At 45.4% G+C, this 21269-nt stretch overlaps 2 protein-coding genes across 2 annotated transcripts in view; one reads left to right on the top strand and one right to left on the bottom strand.

Moving 5' to 3' along the window:
- The window catches only part of DOCK1 (dedicator of cytokinesis 1), a 534414-nt gene that overhangs the window by 294092 nt on the left and 219053 nt on the right, over positions 1-21269 (bottom strand).
- INSYN2A (inhibitory synaptic factor 2A) overlaps positions 1-21269 on the top strand; it is a 36760-nt gene that overhangs the window by 4686 nt on the left and 10805 nt on the right. Inside the window, 1 exon segment of the mRNA XM_032609061.1 lies at positions 16518-16589. Within this exon segment, the coding sequence (XP_032464952.1) occupies positions 16518-16589 (72 nt within the window).

Below are 21269 nucleotides of genomic sequence, written 5' to 3'. Positions count from 1 at the left end.
ATGTATAAGTTGAATAGAACTTCTTTTCATTGTTGAGTTTGTTTACGCATTACCAAGTCTGCCAGGCAAGTTCTTGCAATAGTTCTTACTCTGTGCGTAGAAATTTCTGTATCACCAACCAGGACCATTTTCAGTAGCTTCCAAATTATTTTTCAGAAGAGACTCTTTCTTTACTCTCGTTTGCTTATAGAGATTTCCGAAAGGCCTCAGCAGAGAAAGTTTTCAGTTTAGGCAAGTTAATCTCAGCGAGCTTCAGTTTCATCTTCTATTAAACAGGGATGCTAGAAGCTTAACAGCGTTGTCCACAAAGGTCTCAGCAATAACCGACACACAGCGGGCACTGAAGAAGGACCTATCCTAATATGAGCATTTCAGCGGGATGCATTCTTTAAGCGAGTGGATGTGCACAAAGTGTTCAGGAACATGCCTTCTACTCTTAGTCCCTTGTAAAATGTCTGGGGCAATTCACTAAAACCGCTCACTTGAAACAATTCAGGAAGCCTTTGATCCCTCTGTTTGCGTGAATGCCAAGAATGATCCTGCTTATTTCAAAGCTCTCAGCGTTATTCTTGTCTCTTCCCGGGAAGTTCAGGGTCACACAGGATATCTAAACGAGCCACAAATGTAATCGCTGAAGGCTGAGACTGGGCAAACGGGGCACTGACTTTAGAAACCCAACCAATTCTTGTTAACAGTCGTAATTCCCCAGAGCAGCTGTGGGTTGCTGGGCAGGTGACCCTCCGACCCAAGGCTGTGGGGCTGCAGCACTCAGCTCAGGGGCTGCACCCTTACCGGCCACCTCGGCAGGGAGACGGCTGCTTACTTCTAAGGTGCTGGCAGCCCCACATGTGAGGTGTCTTGAGGGGTTCACTAGCTGCTGACAACCCAGCGACCCTCGGTTCTTCAGAGAAGACCTACAGAGGACATGAGAAGCTTTACTCCACCCATTAAGCAAGAGGGCAGGAACCTGCCACTGCCCAGAGTGAGATAGGTTCTTTCACTGGTCGGGTCTCTCCCAGTATCAGCCAAGTGCTACCTGCAGGCTTGGGTGTGTGGGAAGGAGGAAGGAGCAGCTAAACCCAGGCCACTCCTGGCCCTTAAATGTGACCAGCAGGCAGACAGGAGATCATGAAGCTCCGGGGGCTTTGTACTGAGTCAGAGCAAGTGTGAGGCCATCACATAGGACACGAAAATCCTAAGTAACCAACCAGCCCGAGGAGCGGTAGCTTGCAGTGAGCGTTATAAATCCAGTGATTCAATCTCCCGGCCATGGGGTCCTATTCAACCTCACTGAGAAACGGGTTTCTCCACGGGGGGATGTCCCGTTCTCCCGAGTCCAAGTCACACAGCGACAGGAAAGGGAAAAACTAGCCAGGGGAATCGCCCTGAGGTCAGGGGCCCTTTGAGGGCACAGTCTCAGGGGCTCTGCAGGCAAAGGCAATAGGAATAAAGGTCTGGGGATGGCCACGAGTTAAGACAAACCCAGTGTGGAATCCTGTAGTCACGTTTGCTCAACTTTGTTTTTCCTTTTGATCACTGACAACAGAGGCAGCCACAGAATGGGTGAGGGTGTGTGTGTGGTACGTACATGTAGAAATAAGGACCTAGGCCTTCAGGATCTATTTTTACTGAAAGACCTCAGGATCAGCTTCCAATGTAGCAGATGTCAGCAAACTTTTTCTGCAAAGGGCCAAACAGTAACTATTTTAGGCTTTGAGGGCCGTGCAGTCTCTGTTCAAGTGGTTCAGATGTGCCACTACATCGTAAACACAGTCATACACGACACACGTACGAATGAGTATTGCCACGGTCCCAGGAAACTTCACAAAAACAGGCGCTAGCCAGACTTGGGCCAGTTTGCCAGCTCCTGCGACATGGTCTTGTAAGTGTAGTAACCATAGTTCCTCGACCTGAAAACCAGGTCACAATATGGGCACAGGGCAATCCCAGATGTGACTGCCCCACAGATGAGTGTATCGTTCATTCACAGGTTCAAATGGCTTCTACCAGGAGTCTCCTAAGTGTTGCGCACTGTGTCAGGCAAGGTGGAGCGGGGAGGGTACAAGGCAAAGAACTCAGGCCCTCTCTGAAGCGTCCACAGGTCGCTGACACTGTGTCTGTACAAGCCTACGCTTATCTGTTCATCAGCCCATCAACCTGCAGGATTCTGCTGGGGAAGTGTGCATGTGTGTGTGCGTGTGTATTATACACAAACCTGTAATTTACATGCATATACATACATGATGTGGAAACGGTCTCACTCTCCCACCAGCAGCAGTAAGAGGTCATCACAACACCTGTTTATATGATGTGACTTGCTTTCACCTAGATATTAACGCTGGATGGACAGAAATTACGTACTTGCTTTACCTTCTGTCCTTATATTGACAGATCACTGAGCAGCAGGCACTCTTCAGGGGGACCTGTCAGGGGATGAGAAATCTCTCCAAATTTTCTCTAATTATCCATGCCCAAACAGAATAAATACTGCATCACAATTACAGAGGAAGCATAAAGGGACAAGTTAATTTGTTTAAGTCACAGAGCAGAAAGAACCTACAGGAAAATCAAGCATCACTGCAGCAGCCAGGGAGTAGCCCGGAGTCACGGAGGTCCCAGCAAGGAGGCGTGCAGCCTCCCACCCACCCGGAGCCCAGGGGGGAGCCAGGCACAGTTAGACAAACCCATCTCAGGTCGGCTGTGCATCCTCTAGGAGACCGGGTTACTCTTGCCCGAACCCACCCAATTAACTGAGATCAAAGTTTTCCACCTGGTTAGCTGGCATGGCCAGATGTCAAAGAGGGGGAGGTGGGTGCTTCTGAGGTCTTGACAAGCATCCTGGCGGATGTCTCTGGAATGTGAGCACTGCCTTCCTGGTGTCTGGCCCGACAGCGCATCACAGGAAAGAGGGTGTGTGAGCCGAGAAGGGAGAGCAGCACACAGGGTCAAGCTCGGAAACAAAAAGGTTCTCCTCCTGCCAGCCGCACCCCTGTCCTCTCATGCTCCCTATTTGAAAGGGATGGAAATGTCAGCACTTCATTGTCTAAAGTTCTTGAGAAATCAGTTTTGGTGTCTCTGCCCATTTGTTGCAACCCCAAACATTTTAAAACATGCCAGCCAGCGGACTGAGGTTCCCTCCTGTTCACGTGGTTTTTCCATTTTCCGAGAATGACCGGGGCTCTGCAGCCAACTGGTCCTGAGCTGGCCACGTTGCCCCGTCCCTCCCTGTTTGTCCTACATGTGCTTGGGGATGGTTATTAACCTCTCCAGTGCCTTTCTCCAGAGGCTTATGACTCTGTGAAAGAGACCTAAGAACACCGCCCCTCCTGGGCTTCCCTGGGAGATTAAATAAAATACCGAGGACCAGGCTCTCTTTGTACACTGTGTGTGCAAAGTTAACTCCTTTCAAGTTACTTTGTTACTGAGAAGCAGCCTTCCAGGTGCTAAAATGCAGGGAGGTGATGCAAGGGTGCAGGCGTGAACACCTTCAGAGAGATGTTCTTGCTTTACTCAAAAGGCAGGTTTATTTCCAAGGATTAGGAGGGGCTGAGGATTACAGGATGGAGACCTCCAGCTTTGTGCTTGTTTTCAGAGAAGTGTACGGGGCAAGGTTACTTGGTGTTACGGCCAAGGCAGCTGACGTGGAGTCAGGAAACGTGGTTTTGTTCCCAGCTCATCCTAGCCTCGCCCCTCTGAGCCCCACGCCCCCACATGAAAGGAGGACAGTCCACACGAGACAAGGGACCTCAAGGGTCCTTTCTGATCTAAGAACCAATCCTCCAGAGATGTCCAAGAACTTCATAATTTCAGCCACTGCTGTAAATACATATAGAAGTTGAGAGAGAGACAGAGAAAGCAACACAGCCCTTTCTACGGATGTCGGTTAATAAACGCACACGGTGGTCCCACTATTAGGTTTTCCTTCTCCTCCTGATGCCTCAGCCATCCCTCATCTCTTCCACTGCTACACATGCTGCAACTGGCCTCTGTCCTTCTAGCTTGCAATCCTTTGAATAGTCTTCAGGGAAACCCCCCTATTTTTCTTTTTCTTTTATAACTAATGGCTTTTATATATATGATAAAATATTCAAGTTCTAAAGTCCAAGTACAAGTTACCATGTTTTATGATTTTGAAATAGAAGCATACATGATATTCTCTTCTAGCATTTTCTTCATTTAATACACAGGGCCGCACTGGGTCTTTCCTATAGCTTAGATGTATATAACGTTGTAAATACTATTTTTAAGTTTTTAGGCAATAATAAGCCTTTCCGTCCTTAATATGAAAAATGAAGCACATATATTTATGAGAATATAAAACGGGTTCCAAATTCTTGCTTTGGGCTTCATGTAGGTATCACACGTACTTGAAAATGTAATTTAAATAATCTTCCTGTGCAGAATGCCAAAAGAGATTTCAAATACCTCCCTAGCCTTTTAAGTTGGTAGGTGAATAAAAGCCTCACTACTGAGCCACGAGGCAATTCAGACAGCCCATTCGTAGATAAAATGAGCACTTCAAGGCTTGGCATGAATGTTTATGGAGTTTATGGATTTGTGTCCCAGAACTCGAGTTTAAAAAAAGAGAGAAATGAAATGCAAGCTCTACTTTTCAAATACTTTTCTTTCTTTTTGAAACCCCATGCAATTTCTGCTAAGCTACGCAAAAAATGGTTTGAGCTCTATTTCCCACTGGCTCTGGGGGAGAGTTCCGGTGAAGTGTGTGTCTCTGGGCAGAGCACCAACAGAGCTCATCCATTCTGAGCACCTACAATATGGTGGCCATCCTGCATTGTTTCATTTAATCCCCCAAATAACACTGTAAGGTAGGAATATGCTTCCACCGGGAAACTAAAGCTTGGATAACATCCCCAAGGTCAAGACTGGTGAGAAATAGTAAAGACAAAACTCACATCTAGACCCATCAGGCCCCAGCAGTATCCTCTCCCTCCTCTGAAAATGGGAAACCTAGATGTCTGCGCAGATTTGCAAAGCAGACGCTTTTGCTGCTCCTGCCAATTCTGGGTTTTTCCTTTTACTGGATGGGATCAAGAGGCTCCCGCACCCAAACCTGGTAAAGGTCCACGTGAATTTATGTTCTGGAGAAAGCACACTTTTAACGCTGGAGGGAGCAGAAAGCACCTTGGAAGGGATCCCGGTAATAAATTATGTTTTTAAGGATTCCTAATCAGTAAGAGGAATCCCCTCTGTGAGGCAGTCTCAGAGAAATCAAAGCCGCTGATACGGAAGTCCAGGGACCAGCAGCCGTCCATGAGCAACCTTCCAGGGGAAACCACTTCAAAGCCTTCACGTACCGCCTGTCACCTAAGTGGCTCGTCCAGTGACCACCAAGTGCCACCCGGGCTCTACCTTAATCAAATGTATGTCCACATTCATGGGAGCAAACGCTGAAGCAAAGTTTTTAATGCGCCATTAAAACAAGCAAACTTGTGTTTTAAAAGCCAGATCTGAACGGACAATTATGAAAAATGAGTTCCTCTAGGAAAAGAAGGTGTAAAACTGGGCCTATTTTGACCCAAAATGGAGTCAGATTTTTTTGTCAGTATCTCATTGGTTACAGCACTACACTGGCTCCCCAGATAAAAGTCTCATAATGGGACATCAAGAATTTTATACTTGCTGACACCAAAATTTGAGGATCTTAATCTTCAGCTACAAGAGCTCTGAAGCATTTGTTTAAAAAACGAGTACAGTGTCAAGCTTCTGAAACAAAGCACAGAAGCTTCACAGAGAGGAAGTCTGATTTAAAACTGTGAACCAACGTGCTCTATAAAAAATACATCAAAAGAAATTATACATCAAAGGTAAAAGCTCTGTGGTTATTTACCATCGGAACCACTGCCCAACGCACATCATTAATGCTTTCAAATTAAAACCTCCGTAAGATGGTAAGTGACAATACTACAGCTGAAGGAAGTGGCAGCCCAGAAGGAAAATTCGTTTTCACACAGTATTCTCACATTCCTATTTTCCTTCTTGTTTGGTAGCAATGCCACCAAAATTCATTTTCATTAATTTTCAATAAACTATAGCTTTAGCTTTATGTCTCCTTCAGGAAACAAGTTAATCAACTCAGCTTCAGCTCAGCCCTAAAAAGCTGTTTCCTTTATTAATAGCTACTCCTGGTGCCCTCTGGGGCCAGTGTCTTTTTTGTCATTATCGTCATCATTTTGCAACTTAGCATCTCCTTGATTTCAGGGATATATGAAGGAAACTCTGCCCTATTTGTAATATAACCGGGCAGTTCTACATGCCAAATAATAATCAATATCTGTCCCTATTTTTACATATTATGGTTTTATATTATGGAAATAGGATTAGAAAACACAGAAGAAAAAGTCCTGCCCTTAACAATAGTGTTCATTTCCGTGTCTGTCTCTGTTCAAATCTCCACGTATTTCTGATAGGAGTAATAATGACTGTGCAATAATAAGAAGACAGTCCCTCTTCTGCATCACGCATGGCTCTGTGTAAAGGCAAGGAAGGAGAGAGCCGGGGCAGGGCCCAGGGAGAGGCACAGACGATGAGACACCATGCTGGAGGAGAGGCAGGTAGCTGCTGCCAACCCCGGGGGACGAGAGGCTGCATGGCCTCGACTCCCCATGCTGGCGGCCATGCTGTACCACTCACCACCATTATAGTTTCCCTTTAATTCTTTGTAATGAAAGCAAGCATTAAAAGCTTCCCTAACGGCCAGAGACTCCCCAGAATAAGAGAGTCACCGCATTTGTTGGGGCGCTGGGCTAATAAAAGTTAATTTGTCAACAGCGTCTAAAGAAAGCCACCGAGTTCATTATATATGGTGTTTGCCACTGAAACGTGTTCACCAGGATTCCTTCTGGGATAAAGAAATGACATTTCCTGGGGTGAGGAGGGAGCTGGTTTAGGTGCGGACTAAGCCATTTATTTTAATAACTGGGTGTGGAAAGCAGAGGATGACTGACCCTTCCCACTTGCGTGGGGAAATTTAAGATGGTACCAGGGTAATACTTTTAGACAGATGTTTTCACCTGATCCAGCTGGGAACATCACAGAACTGACCACCCTGTGGGTGGGTATCAGTTAATCCAGCAGAACACTCAGGCAGATTCTTCATTCATTCATTCACTCGTTCACTCACTCGTTCATTATTCAAAACTATTTCTTGAGTACTCGCTACACTTCAGACCCCAATGTGAGCGCACTGAACGTCCATCAGGGAATAAACAGACAAAATCTCTGCCCTCGGCGTGCTGACATTCTAGTAGAAGAGACAGACTAAAAAGCAAAATCATAACTCAAATTTGTGGCATGTTCCACGGTGGTAAGTTTAAAGCAGAGAAGAGAGGCAGGTACTGACTTTCTATCAGTCACGACAGAAGCTTGCGTTTACGAAGCACAGCTCCAGCCCTGCTCTCCAGAAGGTACCAGACTACGTGCTGGGATTGGGGAGATGGCTGAAGCTGTGTCCACGGCCACCAGTGTGCTCTCAGCCACACAGGAGAAAGACACCTCTACTGGACATCATCAGCATTCGCTGTGGAATGATCTGGAAAAGAGCCACAACAGGGTGCTGGGAATTTGCCAGAAGCCATGCTGGGCAGCCTATGAGGGAACAGAGGAGCTGGTCCAGACCAAGGATGCTGGTGTGAATAAGCACAGAAACTGCCCCACGGAAGGACTGCTACTTTTTGAAGTTACACAACTTACTCCGTTAACTTAGAAGCAATTCCTTCATCTTGGAAACGAATGTCCTCTAGATTTTAAGTGTCGTGAGGGCAAGGTCTGTGTTTTATTCATCCAAGCAACTGCTCCCCAGCAAAGGGCCGCGCACAGAGCTGGCAAACAAGAACCGTCCCATGGACGGAACACGCGAACACAGTGAAAGCCAGTTGGTTACTCTGGCTAATCTATAGCAAAGTGCTTGAAAGTCTATAATCAGAGCCCTACGCAGAAATAACTAGGATTACTGAAAACCATCCTGATGTGTTTAATCAGCTCACACGGGGTTACACAGAGAGCTCGTTCTTCAAGGGCCCACATCGCAATTCTTGGCTCTGGGAGAATGGTACATGTACAATTTTGAGAACTTCACCCTCTAGTGGAAAAAATTAAGTAAGGGTAACACTAATGGGAAGAAGAAAGATCCAGCTCAAGCTATGATTGGGCTGTGCTCTAAAACATCACTTCTAAGTAACTTGTTTGGACCTCTGCACAATTTCCAACAAGCCAAAATCATAGATGGTGTTGGAGTTCCCAGGCTAGCCCTCAAGTTTCTTTAGCTGTACTGAGACTCAACAGAGAATGCTGTGAAATCTAACAGTCAAGTCTGTAGAGCGATTATTTCTTCTAACACAGGACTCCAAAAATGGATCTCCCTTAAAGGTTCCATCCAGAACAACTCTTATTTTCTGCAAGCGACATCTGGAACACACACATTCAAACTCAGGAGGATCGCATGAGTGTGTGTGGAAAGAAGGATCTGATGTCCTTCAATCTCAATGAGAGCCCTTTCCTCCAAAAAGAAGTCCAGAAGACGAAACTAAAAACAGAGGAAACCAGTAGTTAATGAGAATGGCCTTACTGCCTGACCTCACATCTACAGGCAAAAGAGCAGGAGAAGAGAGAAACCAGGGTCCTAGAATAAATGCTTGCTGGCTAAAATTCTCTAAATACAAACAATGTAGCGATTATAACCAAGAAACTAGTGCAGTCACTGCTCTACCATATTCAGGGCAATAAACAGAAAACATGGAAGTGAGTCTTTTAAAGCTTTCTTTAAATGTCAAGAGCTGTCAAGTTCCACTGAAACAGAGATCAAACCAACCGTCATAGATCGACTGAGACAAAGTTACCTTCCCAAATAACTTTTTCATTTGCGCTTTCATTCATCATTCCATGCATCCAAAGCCTTTCCACCTCTCCTGTGACCAGCAAGCCAGATGTCGGCTGGGCAAACAAAGAAAAAGGCAAAGCACGCCATGACGATACCAAATGCCGGGAGTGCTGGTGGAGGAAAAGTCAGAGAGCTGGCCAAAGGGCACCTGAAGAGCAAGTGACGGTGCAGAATTCTTAAAAGGCTTCACCACAACCAGCCCACTTAGACATCCCTGAGGCAGGGGAAAGCAGGGGTGGTGAAAAGATCTGGGGTCAGTGTTGGTCTATGTTCTTCAAACTGCAACCTCAGTTTCTAAAACAAACACACTGCTCTGTCAGCTTGGGGATTCCAGGCCACTAATGAACAAAGAATTGCCCAGCCTAACATAGCAGGTCTGCCACTGGCTACAGAACGGCTCCCCTCAGCTACTGGGAAAAAGGGACCTGGTCAGACCATCACCAGTGAAAGCCAGTACTGCCTTTTATTGACCAATGGGTGTTCTTGGCGTTTGTTAAGAAAACTGGCGTCATATTTTTTTAACGAACTTAAATTGGATGTCCCCCAAATCCTGGCATTCAATAGCTCAAGTTAATAAAACAGACACAGTTGAGTTTCCACGGTTATATGGGGAAAGTCTACATTCACTTTAGCCACTAAACAGCTGATATAGGAACTAAACTACAGTTGCAGGGCATAATCTGGCAAATTCCTAGTGAGAAATTAGACTCAGGAACAAGCCAAAACTACTGCCAGAGGTGGGCTTAAAACATAGGAGACGGTCACGGAAAACAGCTGAGTTTGACTAGTTTTGAAATTTAATTTCCCCTAACAAAAGTAGTGGTTTCGGGCTTCCCTGGTGGCGCAGTGGTTGAGAGTCCGCCTGCCGATGCGGGGGACGCGGGTTCGTGCCCCGGTCCAGGAAGATCCCACATGCCGCGGAGCAGCTGGGCCCGTGAGCCATGGCCGCTGAGCCTGCGCGTCCGGAGCCTGTGCTCCGCAACGGGAGAGGCCGCAGCGGGAAGAGGCCCACATACCAAAAAAAAGAAAAAAAAAAAAAAAAAGTAGTGGTATCACTTTATGCCTCTAATTAATGTCACTTTGAGCCTATTAAGTGGAAAAGCCCTTTAAGATGCTGCCATAAATGATGGCTCAGTTATCAAGAGGGCACAGCTGGAGCACACACCTGGCGTAGAACGCGGACGGAAAAAAAAAAAAAGTGAGAAGATGAAGTGAGAAGGCTGAAAGAACGAGAGAGATCAAAATTAGGAGAATAAACTGAACAAGGGCATAAAATGATCACTGAGAGCAGAGACCGTGCCATTTTCCTTGTTGCAGCAAACAACGTCTGAGCAGAGGGCCTAACACATACCTTTGAGTTAATTCAAAGTGACTCAATACCCTATGTAACAAGTGTTCTGAAGACCCCAATTAAAGGATCACGCCCTGATTTGCACATTACCCAAACACGTCTTTTGCTTACATGCTAAGAGCTCTAAACTGGCTGAAAATCACCATGTCATTTAAAAGACCCACAAATTAGCAATGGAGTCACTTGTGCTGTGTGTCCTGTGCCATGCGCCCTGCTCTATGTCCCAAAGTGGAAGTGGAGGAGGGGCCCCTCCAGGTGCACGCTTACACACTGGTGATGCTGGCTGAGAGGAGAATGCTTTTCTGAAATCTAAGACCAAACACTCCATTCACAGTTCCCCAGGGAATGTGAGAAGAGATTTTTTTCCACGGGCAATTAAAGATCTTCTGGCGAAAGCAGTGTTGTGAGATGTGGCAGGAGAAACAGCACATTAAAGCCAACCCAGTAATCCAGTACCAGTGATTACAATTCAATACCACAGAATTACTTCCACCTGCCAACCACTCTTCTCTGAGCTGCTCATAACTTTGTCAGACTTTGCTTTTGAGAGCAGGCACAGTAAGAGACATTTTTTTCCCCTTCCTGACCTTTCCACCAAACAATTTTTCTCTGCTGGGGCTGGACTGGAGACACAGAGCTGTCAGTCTCCACTCTCAGGCCCCATCTTCAAGGTCTCAGAGACACTGAGCCACTTGGACGTGGAGCCAGGAAGAAAGCTTCCGGTGACCTTTCTGTGATATTTTGCAGCGCCCTCTCCTACCACCCAGGGCCCTGCTTTCTTAGATCTCCCCGTGATGCGTTCATGAAAAAGCAGATGCCGCCTTGTCCCCCCTGTCCCCGGCTCTCCATCCCTGCCTCCCGGGACACACCTGTGGTCCAGCTCAGGCTGAAGCTGGCAGACATCCTCCTTCGCTGATCATTCCTAAGGCTTTGTGACAAGAACCGCCACATGAGCTCTGCCCTTTGCCTTCCCTTCTTTGTTTCTGTTTTTTAAATCCCATCCCTCATTGCCTCTTTTGTTGCTGATCTGCAACAGGACTAACTGAAGACTTTCAGACCCAAAATTGTCACCAATGCTGTCTATTTTATACAAGTGGACAAAAGTATATTTTTACCTTCAGGAATTTTTGATAATGACAACTAAAGAATTGGAGCAGATGGCCTCAGAAGCCAAAGGTAGCTAGAGACACTGGTGAACCACATTCTGAGTTAAACTTGAAAATTCTAGGCCACTAAGAAAGGAGGATCTGATGTTTTCTTTGAATGGGAGTGCCCCAACTAGAGTTCCATGCTGTCTTCGATAAAGGACACTCATTTTACTTTCTTTAAAGTACAGCAAGGTCTTCTGAAGAAATCTGTTTCACTACAAAGCGGAAGTGGAAATGACTCTCATACTGGACTCCACCAAAACTACCTTGTAAAATTAGCTTGAGCAAAACCTTCTGCTTTAACAAATCAAGAACAACAACCCCTCCGTGTGCTTTCCACAAAGTTCATCCTCTTTATACCCCTATTAATTTCATAACTGAAGTCTAGTCTCCTTTACCTTTCAGTAAAGCCCACCCTGACCAATGAGTGTCCAAAGGGCATCAAGGAAGGAGAGGGTCAGGATCCCAGAAATGGTCCCTGGGTTAGGACCGTGATCTGGGGGGATGGGAGTCAAGAGGGTGAGTGGAACAGGTTGGACTCTTGGCGCTGTCCTCGGTGCTGAATGTTATGCTTTCCACTCCCCCACCTCCCCCCACCACAGTCATATACGCTGCTGAGTCCAGAACATGGACAAATGGCAACTAACTGCAGTGAGATGATAAATAGCAAGTGTTGCAAAGATCAGTGCATTAAAACATCCGTGTTTGCAGTGAGCGTGCCTATCGCTGGGGTCCAAACAGGTTTACACCAGAAAGTGAGAATCAGAACTTCTCCTAATTTATATCTTCGTATGCTTTTTGCACTCAGAATTTTTTTCATTAGATTTGGACTTCTGTTACTGGACTTCAATATGAGAACACAGAGACTGACTGTATTATTTGGTTAATAAATTAATATTAACCAAACACCCAGCGTGTACCAGGCATTGTGACAGGCATGGGGTTATAAACCTATATAAGGTATAGGTTCCTCAAAACAAAAGAGAAGAGAGTTTTATAAAGGTAGCAATTAATGTGCAAGACAGAAAATTTATAATTTTGGACCAAGATGTTCTCCCTCTGTGGCTCTGACATCAATAATCTAAGCTCTCTCTTCTCCAAACTTCTAATCACAAAAGACCTCTAGCCCTACTGTCACTGGAGAAGCATCTGCTCCAGCAGTTCAGAGTTTTTGGATTGCTTCTCTTTTTGGCAATGGCAATCCAAAAAGATAATCATTCCAAAGATGGGTTTTATGACTTGTTTCCAAGTGAGAAGGAAAAAATAGGGCCATTCCATAATGGCACTTTGTGTTCCCTGTCCTGTAGAAAGGACTTATCTGTTTTGTCTGTATTTGGAGAACACATTTATTCAGATTCTGCAACACAATTATTAATGTGACCATAAAATCATCAGCGAAGCCAAACCCTACATTCTGTAAGCCCCAAGGACAATTAGATGGATTATCAAAGCAATAAGCACAATGGGTTACACAGTTTAAGACCTCTACTAAGAACACCCTCACGCTTAATAAAATTGTAGTGGACATACCTTGACTAACAATAGCTACTGGAGGCAGCCTGTGACTTAACCGTATGACACAAGGACAACACTTTAACTTTTATCCACAAATTAATCTCTCACTGACATCCGTTTTTATGAACTACCTTTTTGGACTCCAAAGATTTGAATCCTTTCAAAAAGAAAGGTCCTTAACAAAACCATGGAAACATCCTGAAGGGTCTTCCCAAGAATAGTTCGTGGCAATGAGATCTTGAAAACACTTCTCACACATGGTGGCAATATGGCGGACCACCAAACTTTCATTTAAATTAGCTAAAAAAGCGGGGACCACACACAGATATGTCACTCTATAAAGCAGATATTATGACTCACTTGATTCTAATCAACAGGCATCAGCCAAACCATACTGTATCTCAGGATTGCGTGAGTTAGGTTGGGCTACAAATAAAAGAAGGGAGAAACAAGAAATTGAATGCAAATGATGTGATAGAAAGGGAGGAGTGAGAGTAATGGTTAGGAGGAAGTAGGTTCCATGTCATTCTGTCATCTACGTATAAATAAACCTCTACAGTGGCTTCCCATTAAATTTACAACAATGTCCAAAGAGCTTCCTATTTTATAGGATCTGTTCTCACCTCCCGCCTCTCTCATGTGCCCCAGCTATTCTAGCCACACTGGCCCTTTTATCTGTCCTGCAAACATGCCAACATCATTCCCATTACGATGTTCACAAGTGATGGCCCTTTTGTTTGCAAAACTCATCTCTAGATCTGGAGATGACTAACTGCTCTTTCATTATCATCCAGGTCTCATTCCAAATGCAGGGTCCTCGGGGTGGGGGGGGTTAGCCAAAGCCACCCGTACAACATTTCCTTAACAACGAGCCGTATCCAAAGCCATTCATTCATTCGTTCATGTGTTCATGTGTTGCCTGTCTGGCTCTCCCACTCTGCTGTAAGCTTCGAGGACAAGGACACAATCTTATTCCAAAATGTCTCCTCAGTAGCCAGAATAATGTCTGACACCTAATGGCACTTAATCATTATTTGCTTACTGATTGTAACAGGGGAAAAATGCGTGCTTTTTACCAAGTGATAAGAATAGTCTGTTCAGAAAGGGCTTTAAAAAGAGCAGTTTATAACTGAAGAACCCCAAGGTCCTGGAAGAGAGTTCTCTTGTGCGTTTTAGGTGCCTGAAGTCTTTGTCCTGTCGGTGCTGGACTCATTGACTATCCCAAGGTGGCAATTATACAAAGTGCAGAACACAGGTCCCAAGGTTCGAGCAGGGCATCACGGAGCATCAGAAGCCTGGGGTCTAAGAATAATGAGATCCCAGACCTGAAGTGTTGCTATATTCTCCTCTGTAAAATGAGGTAGCGTAATTAATTCGAGGACTCGAGGCTCTAATGCAAGTGAGACACTTGGGAACTCCATGCTCCTGGGCAAGGAGGGGGTGTTGGTGTCGATGAGAACTGATGCAGATTCTTCCTGAGGTCTCGAGCAGGAAAGTTCTGCAAGCATGGAAGTCGGATTTTCCTTAGAGCCCAGTAAGCGTGCCCCTCAAATAAAGGTTAGGAAATGCCCTTGATTTCGTCTGTTTTCTTTTAAAAGCCTAAACTTTAGAATGTGACTAGGGCATACAGAAAACTATTACATATCCCCTTCCCTGGCTGGTGCTTAATACACACCAATGCAACACACAGAGGAGCTGTCCCTCGTCTGCAGCCCAGCCTAACAGCGGGACAGACACGTCCTGCAGCAAACATGTCATTGCCAGGACCTGTGCTCAAGTACCATGCTTATTTTACCATACAAAATGACCATGGTCAGACATGAGCTTAGGACAGAGCTCCAGTAAAATCAGTGGGATGGAGAAAGGCCTTTTATATATAATAAGGCATGGGAGAATGGAGGTCGATGTCTAACACAGAGGACCCTTGGTATGGGTTCGACAAATCTGGAGCCAGGGAGGAAGGTTCAGGAGGAATGTACCCTTGGGGCTTGTCATCAGGAGGAAAGGGCTAAGGAAAAGAGGAAGGTGTGATGCACAAGCTCTTCCATGTTCCCTTCCTGACAAAGCTCAGGGGAGAGGAAAAGACCCCAAGTGGGCATCCAAAGGCGTCCGAAATGGGGGACAGAGGTCAACACAAACGCAGCCACAGTGATTCCAACTCTGGCTCGAATATCACGGGCCACAGGCACTGACTGGCGACACTTTAGGACAGAATATTGTCACCTGATTAATAAATGAAATGCACAGAACTCAAAGGTCAAGTCCGAGCTCACCAAAGCTCACTGCAACAACGTGGCATGGATAGGAAAATCCTTTTGTCAAATGTTTATGCAACACCACATATAATGAGGAAAACAAAAGTTAATTTCAATTCAAAATCCATGATGCATGCAAGAGAAGTTTACATAGGGAAGGCGATAAAATATCGACTATCCGTGTTGACAGAAAACTTTCTGAGCACTATTATTATGCTGAGTCACTCTCCAAACGTAAATATGCCCCCGAAGTATGTATGAGCCAATTCAGATGGAAGCTTTTCTTCTGCCACTGATTTAACAGATTCTGGTTAGCACGTTTGTCCCTTAGCACAAAGTAATATTCAGAATAAAATACGCCTGCACGTTAAAACTATCAGAGAGGGAAGGCCGGCCAAAGTGGTAGCAAAAACATTATGAAAGCTCCCCAAAACTAGCTTCTTGGGGTGACTGGGCTGAGAAAGAGTCAAGAAAATCCTTTCATCAAACCCTTAAGTCTATACAACCTTCCAGAATGTACTCCAAAAAATACTCTAAGGTTATTTCTGTTAATGGGAAGAGAAGCAGCACCCCTACCTCTCCTCCTAAAAATATCTAGTCTCATGGGGCTGACAGAACTCACCAGAGAATGTAGCCAGGGACGGTGTCAGAAGGCATTGACAATGCAGCACGACACTCTACCACATAAGTCAGCAAATTTTTTTCTCTAAAGAGCTAGAGAGTGAGTATCCTGGGATTTGCAGACCAAGGGTATTGTAGCTACTAACGTAAAAATGTTCACTATCCTTTATTATCAAAACTTAAAACTTTATTTATGGACACTGAAAATTTAATTTCATTAGTTTTCACGTGTTCCAAAGATTATTATTCTTTCAATCTTTCTCAACCATTTATGAATGTAAAATTCACTCTTAGCTTGCTGTCTCAGAGTGGGATTCGCCTGCGGGCCCCAGTCTGCAGACTCCTCCTCTCGCAGGCCGAGGGGTGGTGGGGCAGAAACAAGTCAGAAGATCTGGGGTTGGTTTCCCATTGAAGTTTCTCTTAAACACCATAAAGATCAAGCTGCACTGAAACATCCCAAATTCCCTTTGCTTATAACAAAATCAGATTATTTACTTCATCCAGTCGTTTATGTTCGCATCCTAGATTTAATTTAAGTATCAGCTATAGAGGTTGCGTTGGCCGTATACGATAAATGCAGAGACAGGAGCAAAATGGGAAACACACTGATCGATTTCTATTACCATAACGAGCAATGGCATTGGGAAAGAATCTGATTGGAGCTGTGTGCTCTAGAGAAGCCAGCAGCCAGCAGCCACCTCGTGTAATGCTCTCCTGTTCTTATCTTGTAGGCTTTCATATCGGACTGGGCAAGACACAGCTAATTGTGACACATGCAGGAACAGTGCATGTATTATCTATAGGTATGTCAACGTTCTCTTCCCACTTTGTTATTATGAGTGACAAATGATGTTTACCCACGAATGCAAGAATCATCTGGGATCATGCTGGGGTGATTGTATCAGACAAAAAGTAAAGAACCTTTCCTGACCAGATTCTAGACTGCTTCTAAATACTCAACCTCACATACAGAATCACGGGATGAGGGAGAGCTTGGAACCCGTGGATCTGGCAAATGTATCTTAGCAGTGTTTCCAAAATCGGTGTAAGTTCGATGGCTTGCTCCCTCAGAATCGACAGCCATGAACACTGTACTGTGTGTTCCGTAAAGGCTGTGAAATATAAGACCTTCAGATGGTATAGATCAAAGGCTGCAAACCACACTGCATGCGCTAGGAATACCACAGAAAAACCCAGTGTGCAGTTTCTTTCCTGGGGAATCTCCAGGGTTGTGGCACTTATGTCCCTTGGGGCATAAGCCCCTGTCTAGAGCCCTATGGCTGCTCTTCCTGTTTTTCGATTTGAAGTGCGTTTAGATTACTCACATTGACAAGAATACAGCAGAAACTTTCAACAAGCAAAAAGCATGTCAGGCTTTTGGCAGTAATTTAGGATTTTAAGACATGGTCATGACCTTCAGAGAGGTTACTGTCTTTTTTATTTTTTCTTTTTGGAAATGTAATTTTCATAAGCAAAAGATGAGAGCAGTAAGAGATGTTATGATTTAGTTCATTTTTTTCAATTAAGCCTGAAGAACAATTTTACTTGATTTGCCAAATTATCAACAAGAAAAAGCTGCACAGTCTTACATCTAAAACTGTATAAAGGACGCCAATCTCAACCAAAAACCACCTTCTAAAGAGACCTTCAAAGTTGCCACCCTCCTATCAAGAAGGTAGAGACAGGGAGAGGGTATAAATGTCTTAACAATGGCCAAAAGCTTGAGTCCACACAGTCTTGGGTCCATCACATCTCCAATCCAGACAGAGCATCCCAGACTGGGCCCCTGGTTCTTTAAAAGTAGATTTGGGTCACCTGGTGACTGGTGTGGTTGCAGCAGAAGAAACCACAGGGCAGACACAAGCTCCGGTACCACCGTAGCAAAAGTCCGTCCTGCAGAGGTTCTCGACCCAGGGAGATTTTGCCTCCCAGGGCACATTTGGCAAGAATGGAGGGAGATGCTTTCAGCTGTCACAACTGGAGAGGTGCTACTGCATCTACTAGGTAGAGGCCAGGGATGCTGCTAACATCCTATAATGCCTAGGACAGCCCTCCATGACACAGAGTCAGCCCATCCAAACTGTCAATTGTGCCAAGACTGAGAAAGCCCGCCTTGCAGGAACCATGGCCTGGTTACAATCTAGTAAAAGGCACACAAACTGCTAAGGCCTCCTGGCTACCCAGAGGGACCCGGGTCCCCTGCAGCAGCCCTGGCCCAGCAGGCCAAGATGCCCGATTGCTGTCCACTATTAACAAGGAGGTGAAAATCAAGCGCCCAGGCAAAAAACGTCAAGCACTCCAAATACAAACTTAGAGAAGTCTGGTCGGTGGGAATCTTTTTACTACTCCCATATTATGCGGAACAATTTTGAATCAACAGTGAAGGGATGTAAGTGACATAAAATAAAATGCTTTCAAAGAAAAAGATGCTTTCACTAAACCAGTCAATTAGGAAAAGAAATGAAGAACTGAGAGCTCCTGGCATAAGTACCCTCACCATTTAGCTTTTGCTCCTCTGGGAGCTAAAACGCCTCCAGTCTCCAATGCTATACAGAGTCGAAGTGAACCCAGATTTCCAAAGAAGTCGCGAAGAGTGAGCTTGATGATGTAAACCCACTTAACATTTTGTGGGTGACTGAAAGAAGAATTTATTAGGACACTCTCCAATGTAAATTGAAGTAATTTACATAAATTTAGCTCTAAATCCAGAAGTAACTTACATTAAAAAAAAAAGTGATGTTTAAAGTGATTTAACAGTCTGTGAAGGACAGGAATTAGCCTTGAGTGGTTACAGCTTAGACATGGCTCACCCAGCGATCCGTGTGAATCCCAGTACACAGGCCACTGGCCCATTTATGGTAAGAACTGGGAATTCCAGCACCACAAGAATTTGACAAAATTTAGTAAGACTCACTCACCAGGTAGAGGGATTGAGTCATTGCGACCACTTTGCTCATCTCCTGCAAACTGGGGAAATGCGTGTCTCTTCATAGAGACCTTGTCATCAAAGATGTGACTGCAGGGACTGTGCATCTTCAGGAACTGTGTACAGTGGGGGCCTCTACAGCCATGCCACCCTACAGTAAGTAAGCCCCCTCTCTAAGTGCACAGAGCATCCCGGGAGAGGCGGTACTAGAGAAGAAGTGGAGTTTTAGATTGCTCTTTCGGGAAAGTGTTTTAAAATCCCCCCATCAGAGTGATAACAACAATAAAAATTTCCCAACACTGCAACTTCTGCTGCAAAGAGAAGTTACTCAGAAGGCTTACTAGTAACATTTCAGCCAGACTCCCACTGCCCCAAAAAGCAGTCTTCCTGCTATGAATTCAAACAGAGGTCTCTATATTACTACCAAGTTGAACAAACATATTCGTCAAATTCTGTTTCCCAGTTTTCCTATCACTTTATATAGGATATAATTTAAAATTATAACTGTGAAAATTTAACAATTACTCTTGACACTGGTTTCGTTCTTGACATTAGCAAGAGTTTCCTGAGCACTACGGATGAGAGGAAAGAAAGCTCACTTCTGGTTCACTAACTGGAACACCAGTCAAAAGAGAAATCCGAAACGTAAACATGTTATTTGAATTTGAATCATATAATTGTCTTACAGTGTACGTGACTTTAAGTTATGCCGATCTTTTGAGGCGAGGCCCAGATGTCTTCTGTGCCCGTGGTCACCCGCACTGGACTTCCAAGGTACCTGCCACGAACCACACCCATTTTCCTGAGGTAGAACACCGTCTCGTGACAGAACCTGATTTCAGGGTCCTTCTGGGCGCCGATGTGCCCCTCCCTTTGTCACACTCAGTACTTTGTAGCAAGCTCCTCTGTCCAAAACATCTAACCCACAGAAATAATTCTCTCTGCCTCCAGTGTATCTCATCGGTTTATGTAACACTCAAATAAATCACATCATTTCAATGGTGAGTACAAATGGCATAAACAGATCCAAACCCAGCATCCCCTTGGTGAGCACACAGCTGGAGAAGTGAGGACAGAGGGTCAGGGATCAACAACAGAGGAGCCTGTTTGCCAGGAGCATCCAGCCCCGCGTGGGCGGCAGTTCCATCATGGGGGCGCACAGTGGTGGTGACTAACCCAGCACCTCGGTGAAGGGGGCTTTCATGATCCCATCAGAAAACCAAAGACTGGTACAAGAGAGTGGTGGCTGGCTGTTGTTGATACCTCCAGATAGGTGATTTCCCTTGGGGTTCCCTTCTGCCAGAAAAGAATGGGGAGCGTAGAGCAAGGGAGAATTCGCCCAGATGACTTCTCAGTGTACAGCCAGCCCTGTGATTCAATCCTCGAATGTCAAATGCTTCATGAAGGATAGAGGTTTCTCTGATAGAAAAGCATCCAGAACACAACAGGCCCTGGGCAGAAGAAACCACCTGTCCAGGTGGCCCTGTAGCAGTGCCAGCGGGCAGCCAGAACATCTCAGAGGTGAGCCAGAGGGAGTGTCCAAATTGCAAAGGCTTTACGATTCAAGTGCATTTCTTTTCACGGAGGACGTTGCAACAAATCCTCCATCAATTCCTGCAAACACCTCTGTAGAGACGATCCCATCAGAAGGGGATGAGTTCAAGCTCGGAGTCCCTGCAGTTGGTTCTATGCCTGGCTCTGCACCCAGGCTCTCAGGTACCAGGGCCTGCACCCTAGACTTCAGGAATGTTCTAAGAGTCCCTGTACCACCATCTCTGCCACTCTTCTGGGTCTTTCCCAGAGGATGCCCGCAGCACCTCAGAACCGAATAGGTTGAAGGAGTTTCAAAATAAAGACATTTTAAAATGCCAAAGGCCTGTGGTGGTCCCAGAGCCTGGGCGAACACGAGGGGCCATCAGAGCTGCTAGTTTCCACATGTTGTCACTTGTCATACCTGTTTGCTGGCAGGCAGAGAGCCCTGGAGGTCAATGAATTTGATCCCGCCCATCTTGCATTTACACGCTGCTTTTCAGCCAAAACCCAAGTACCCTCTCCGAGCAGTGTAAGAATCCACCATGTTGCCAGTAACACTTGGCCTGGGGACATGCAAAGGGGGCCGTGTCCAAGACACGGCTGCCTGTGGTTCTAGCAACGCAAGCCCTTGAATAAATGTGTGCCTTTGCCATGGGTGGCAGTACATATTTCTCTGTAAAAAAAAATAAGTCTGTCATGGAAAAAAAATATCAAAGGGACCAAAGATCCTGAAGCAATTTCATGGAATAAGGGCCTCCGGGACCACAAACAAAGGGTTGTGAAAATCAGCCTGCCTGGGACTGATGCTCAGATAGGGGGCGCCCCAGAGGTTAGGGCTGAGCTGCCATCCTCTGTCTTTGGAGGGGTGTCCATTAGATCTCCAAGTCCTGAATGATTGAAGGAAGGGATCAGGTAGGTCCTTTCTAGCTCTAAAATGCCGGGAGTCAGTGATCTACAATTATGAGAGGAATGGATCTTGAGAACTTCAGAAGAAAGTCTACTTGGAGATAAAAGTTTGGGCGTT

The sequence above is a fragment of the Phocoena sinus genome, chromosome 16 (genome assembly GCF_008692025.1).
Source record: "Phocoena sinus isolate mPhoSin1 chromosome 16, mPhoSin1.pri, whole genome shotgun sequence".
Taxonomy (NCBI): Eukaryota; Metazoa; Chordata; class Mammalia; order Artiodactyla; family Phocoenidae; genus Phocoena; species Phocoena sinus.
Note: the sequence above shows the minus strand (reverse complement) of the source record. Positions and strands in the feature narration are given on the sequence as shown.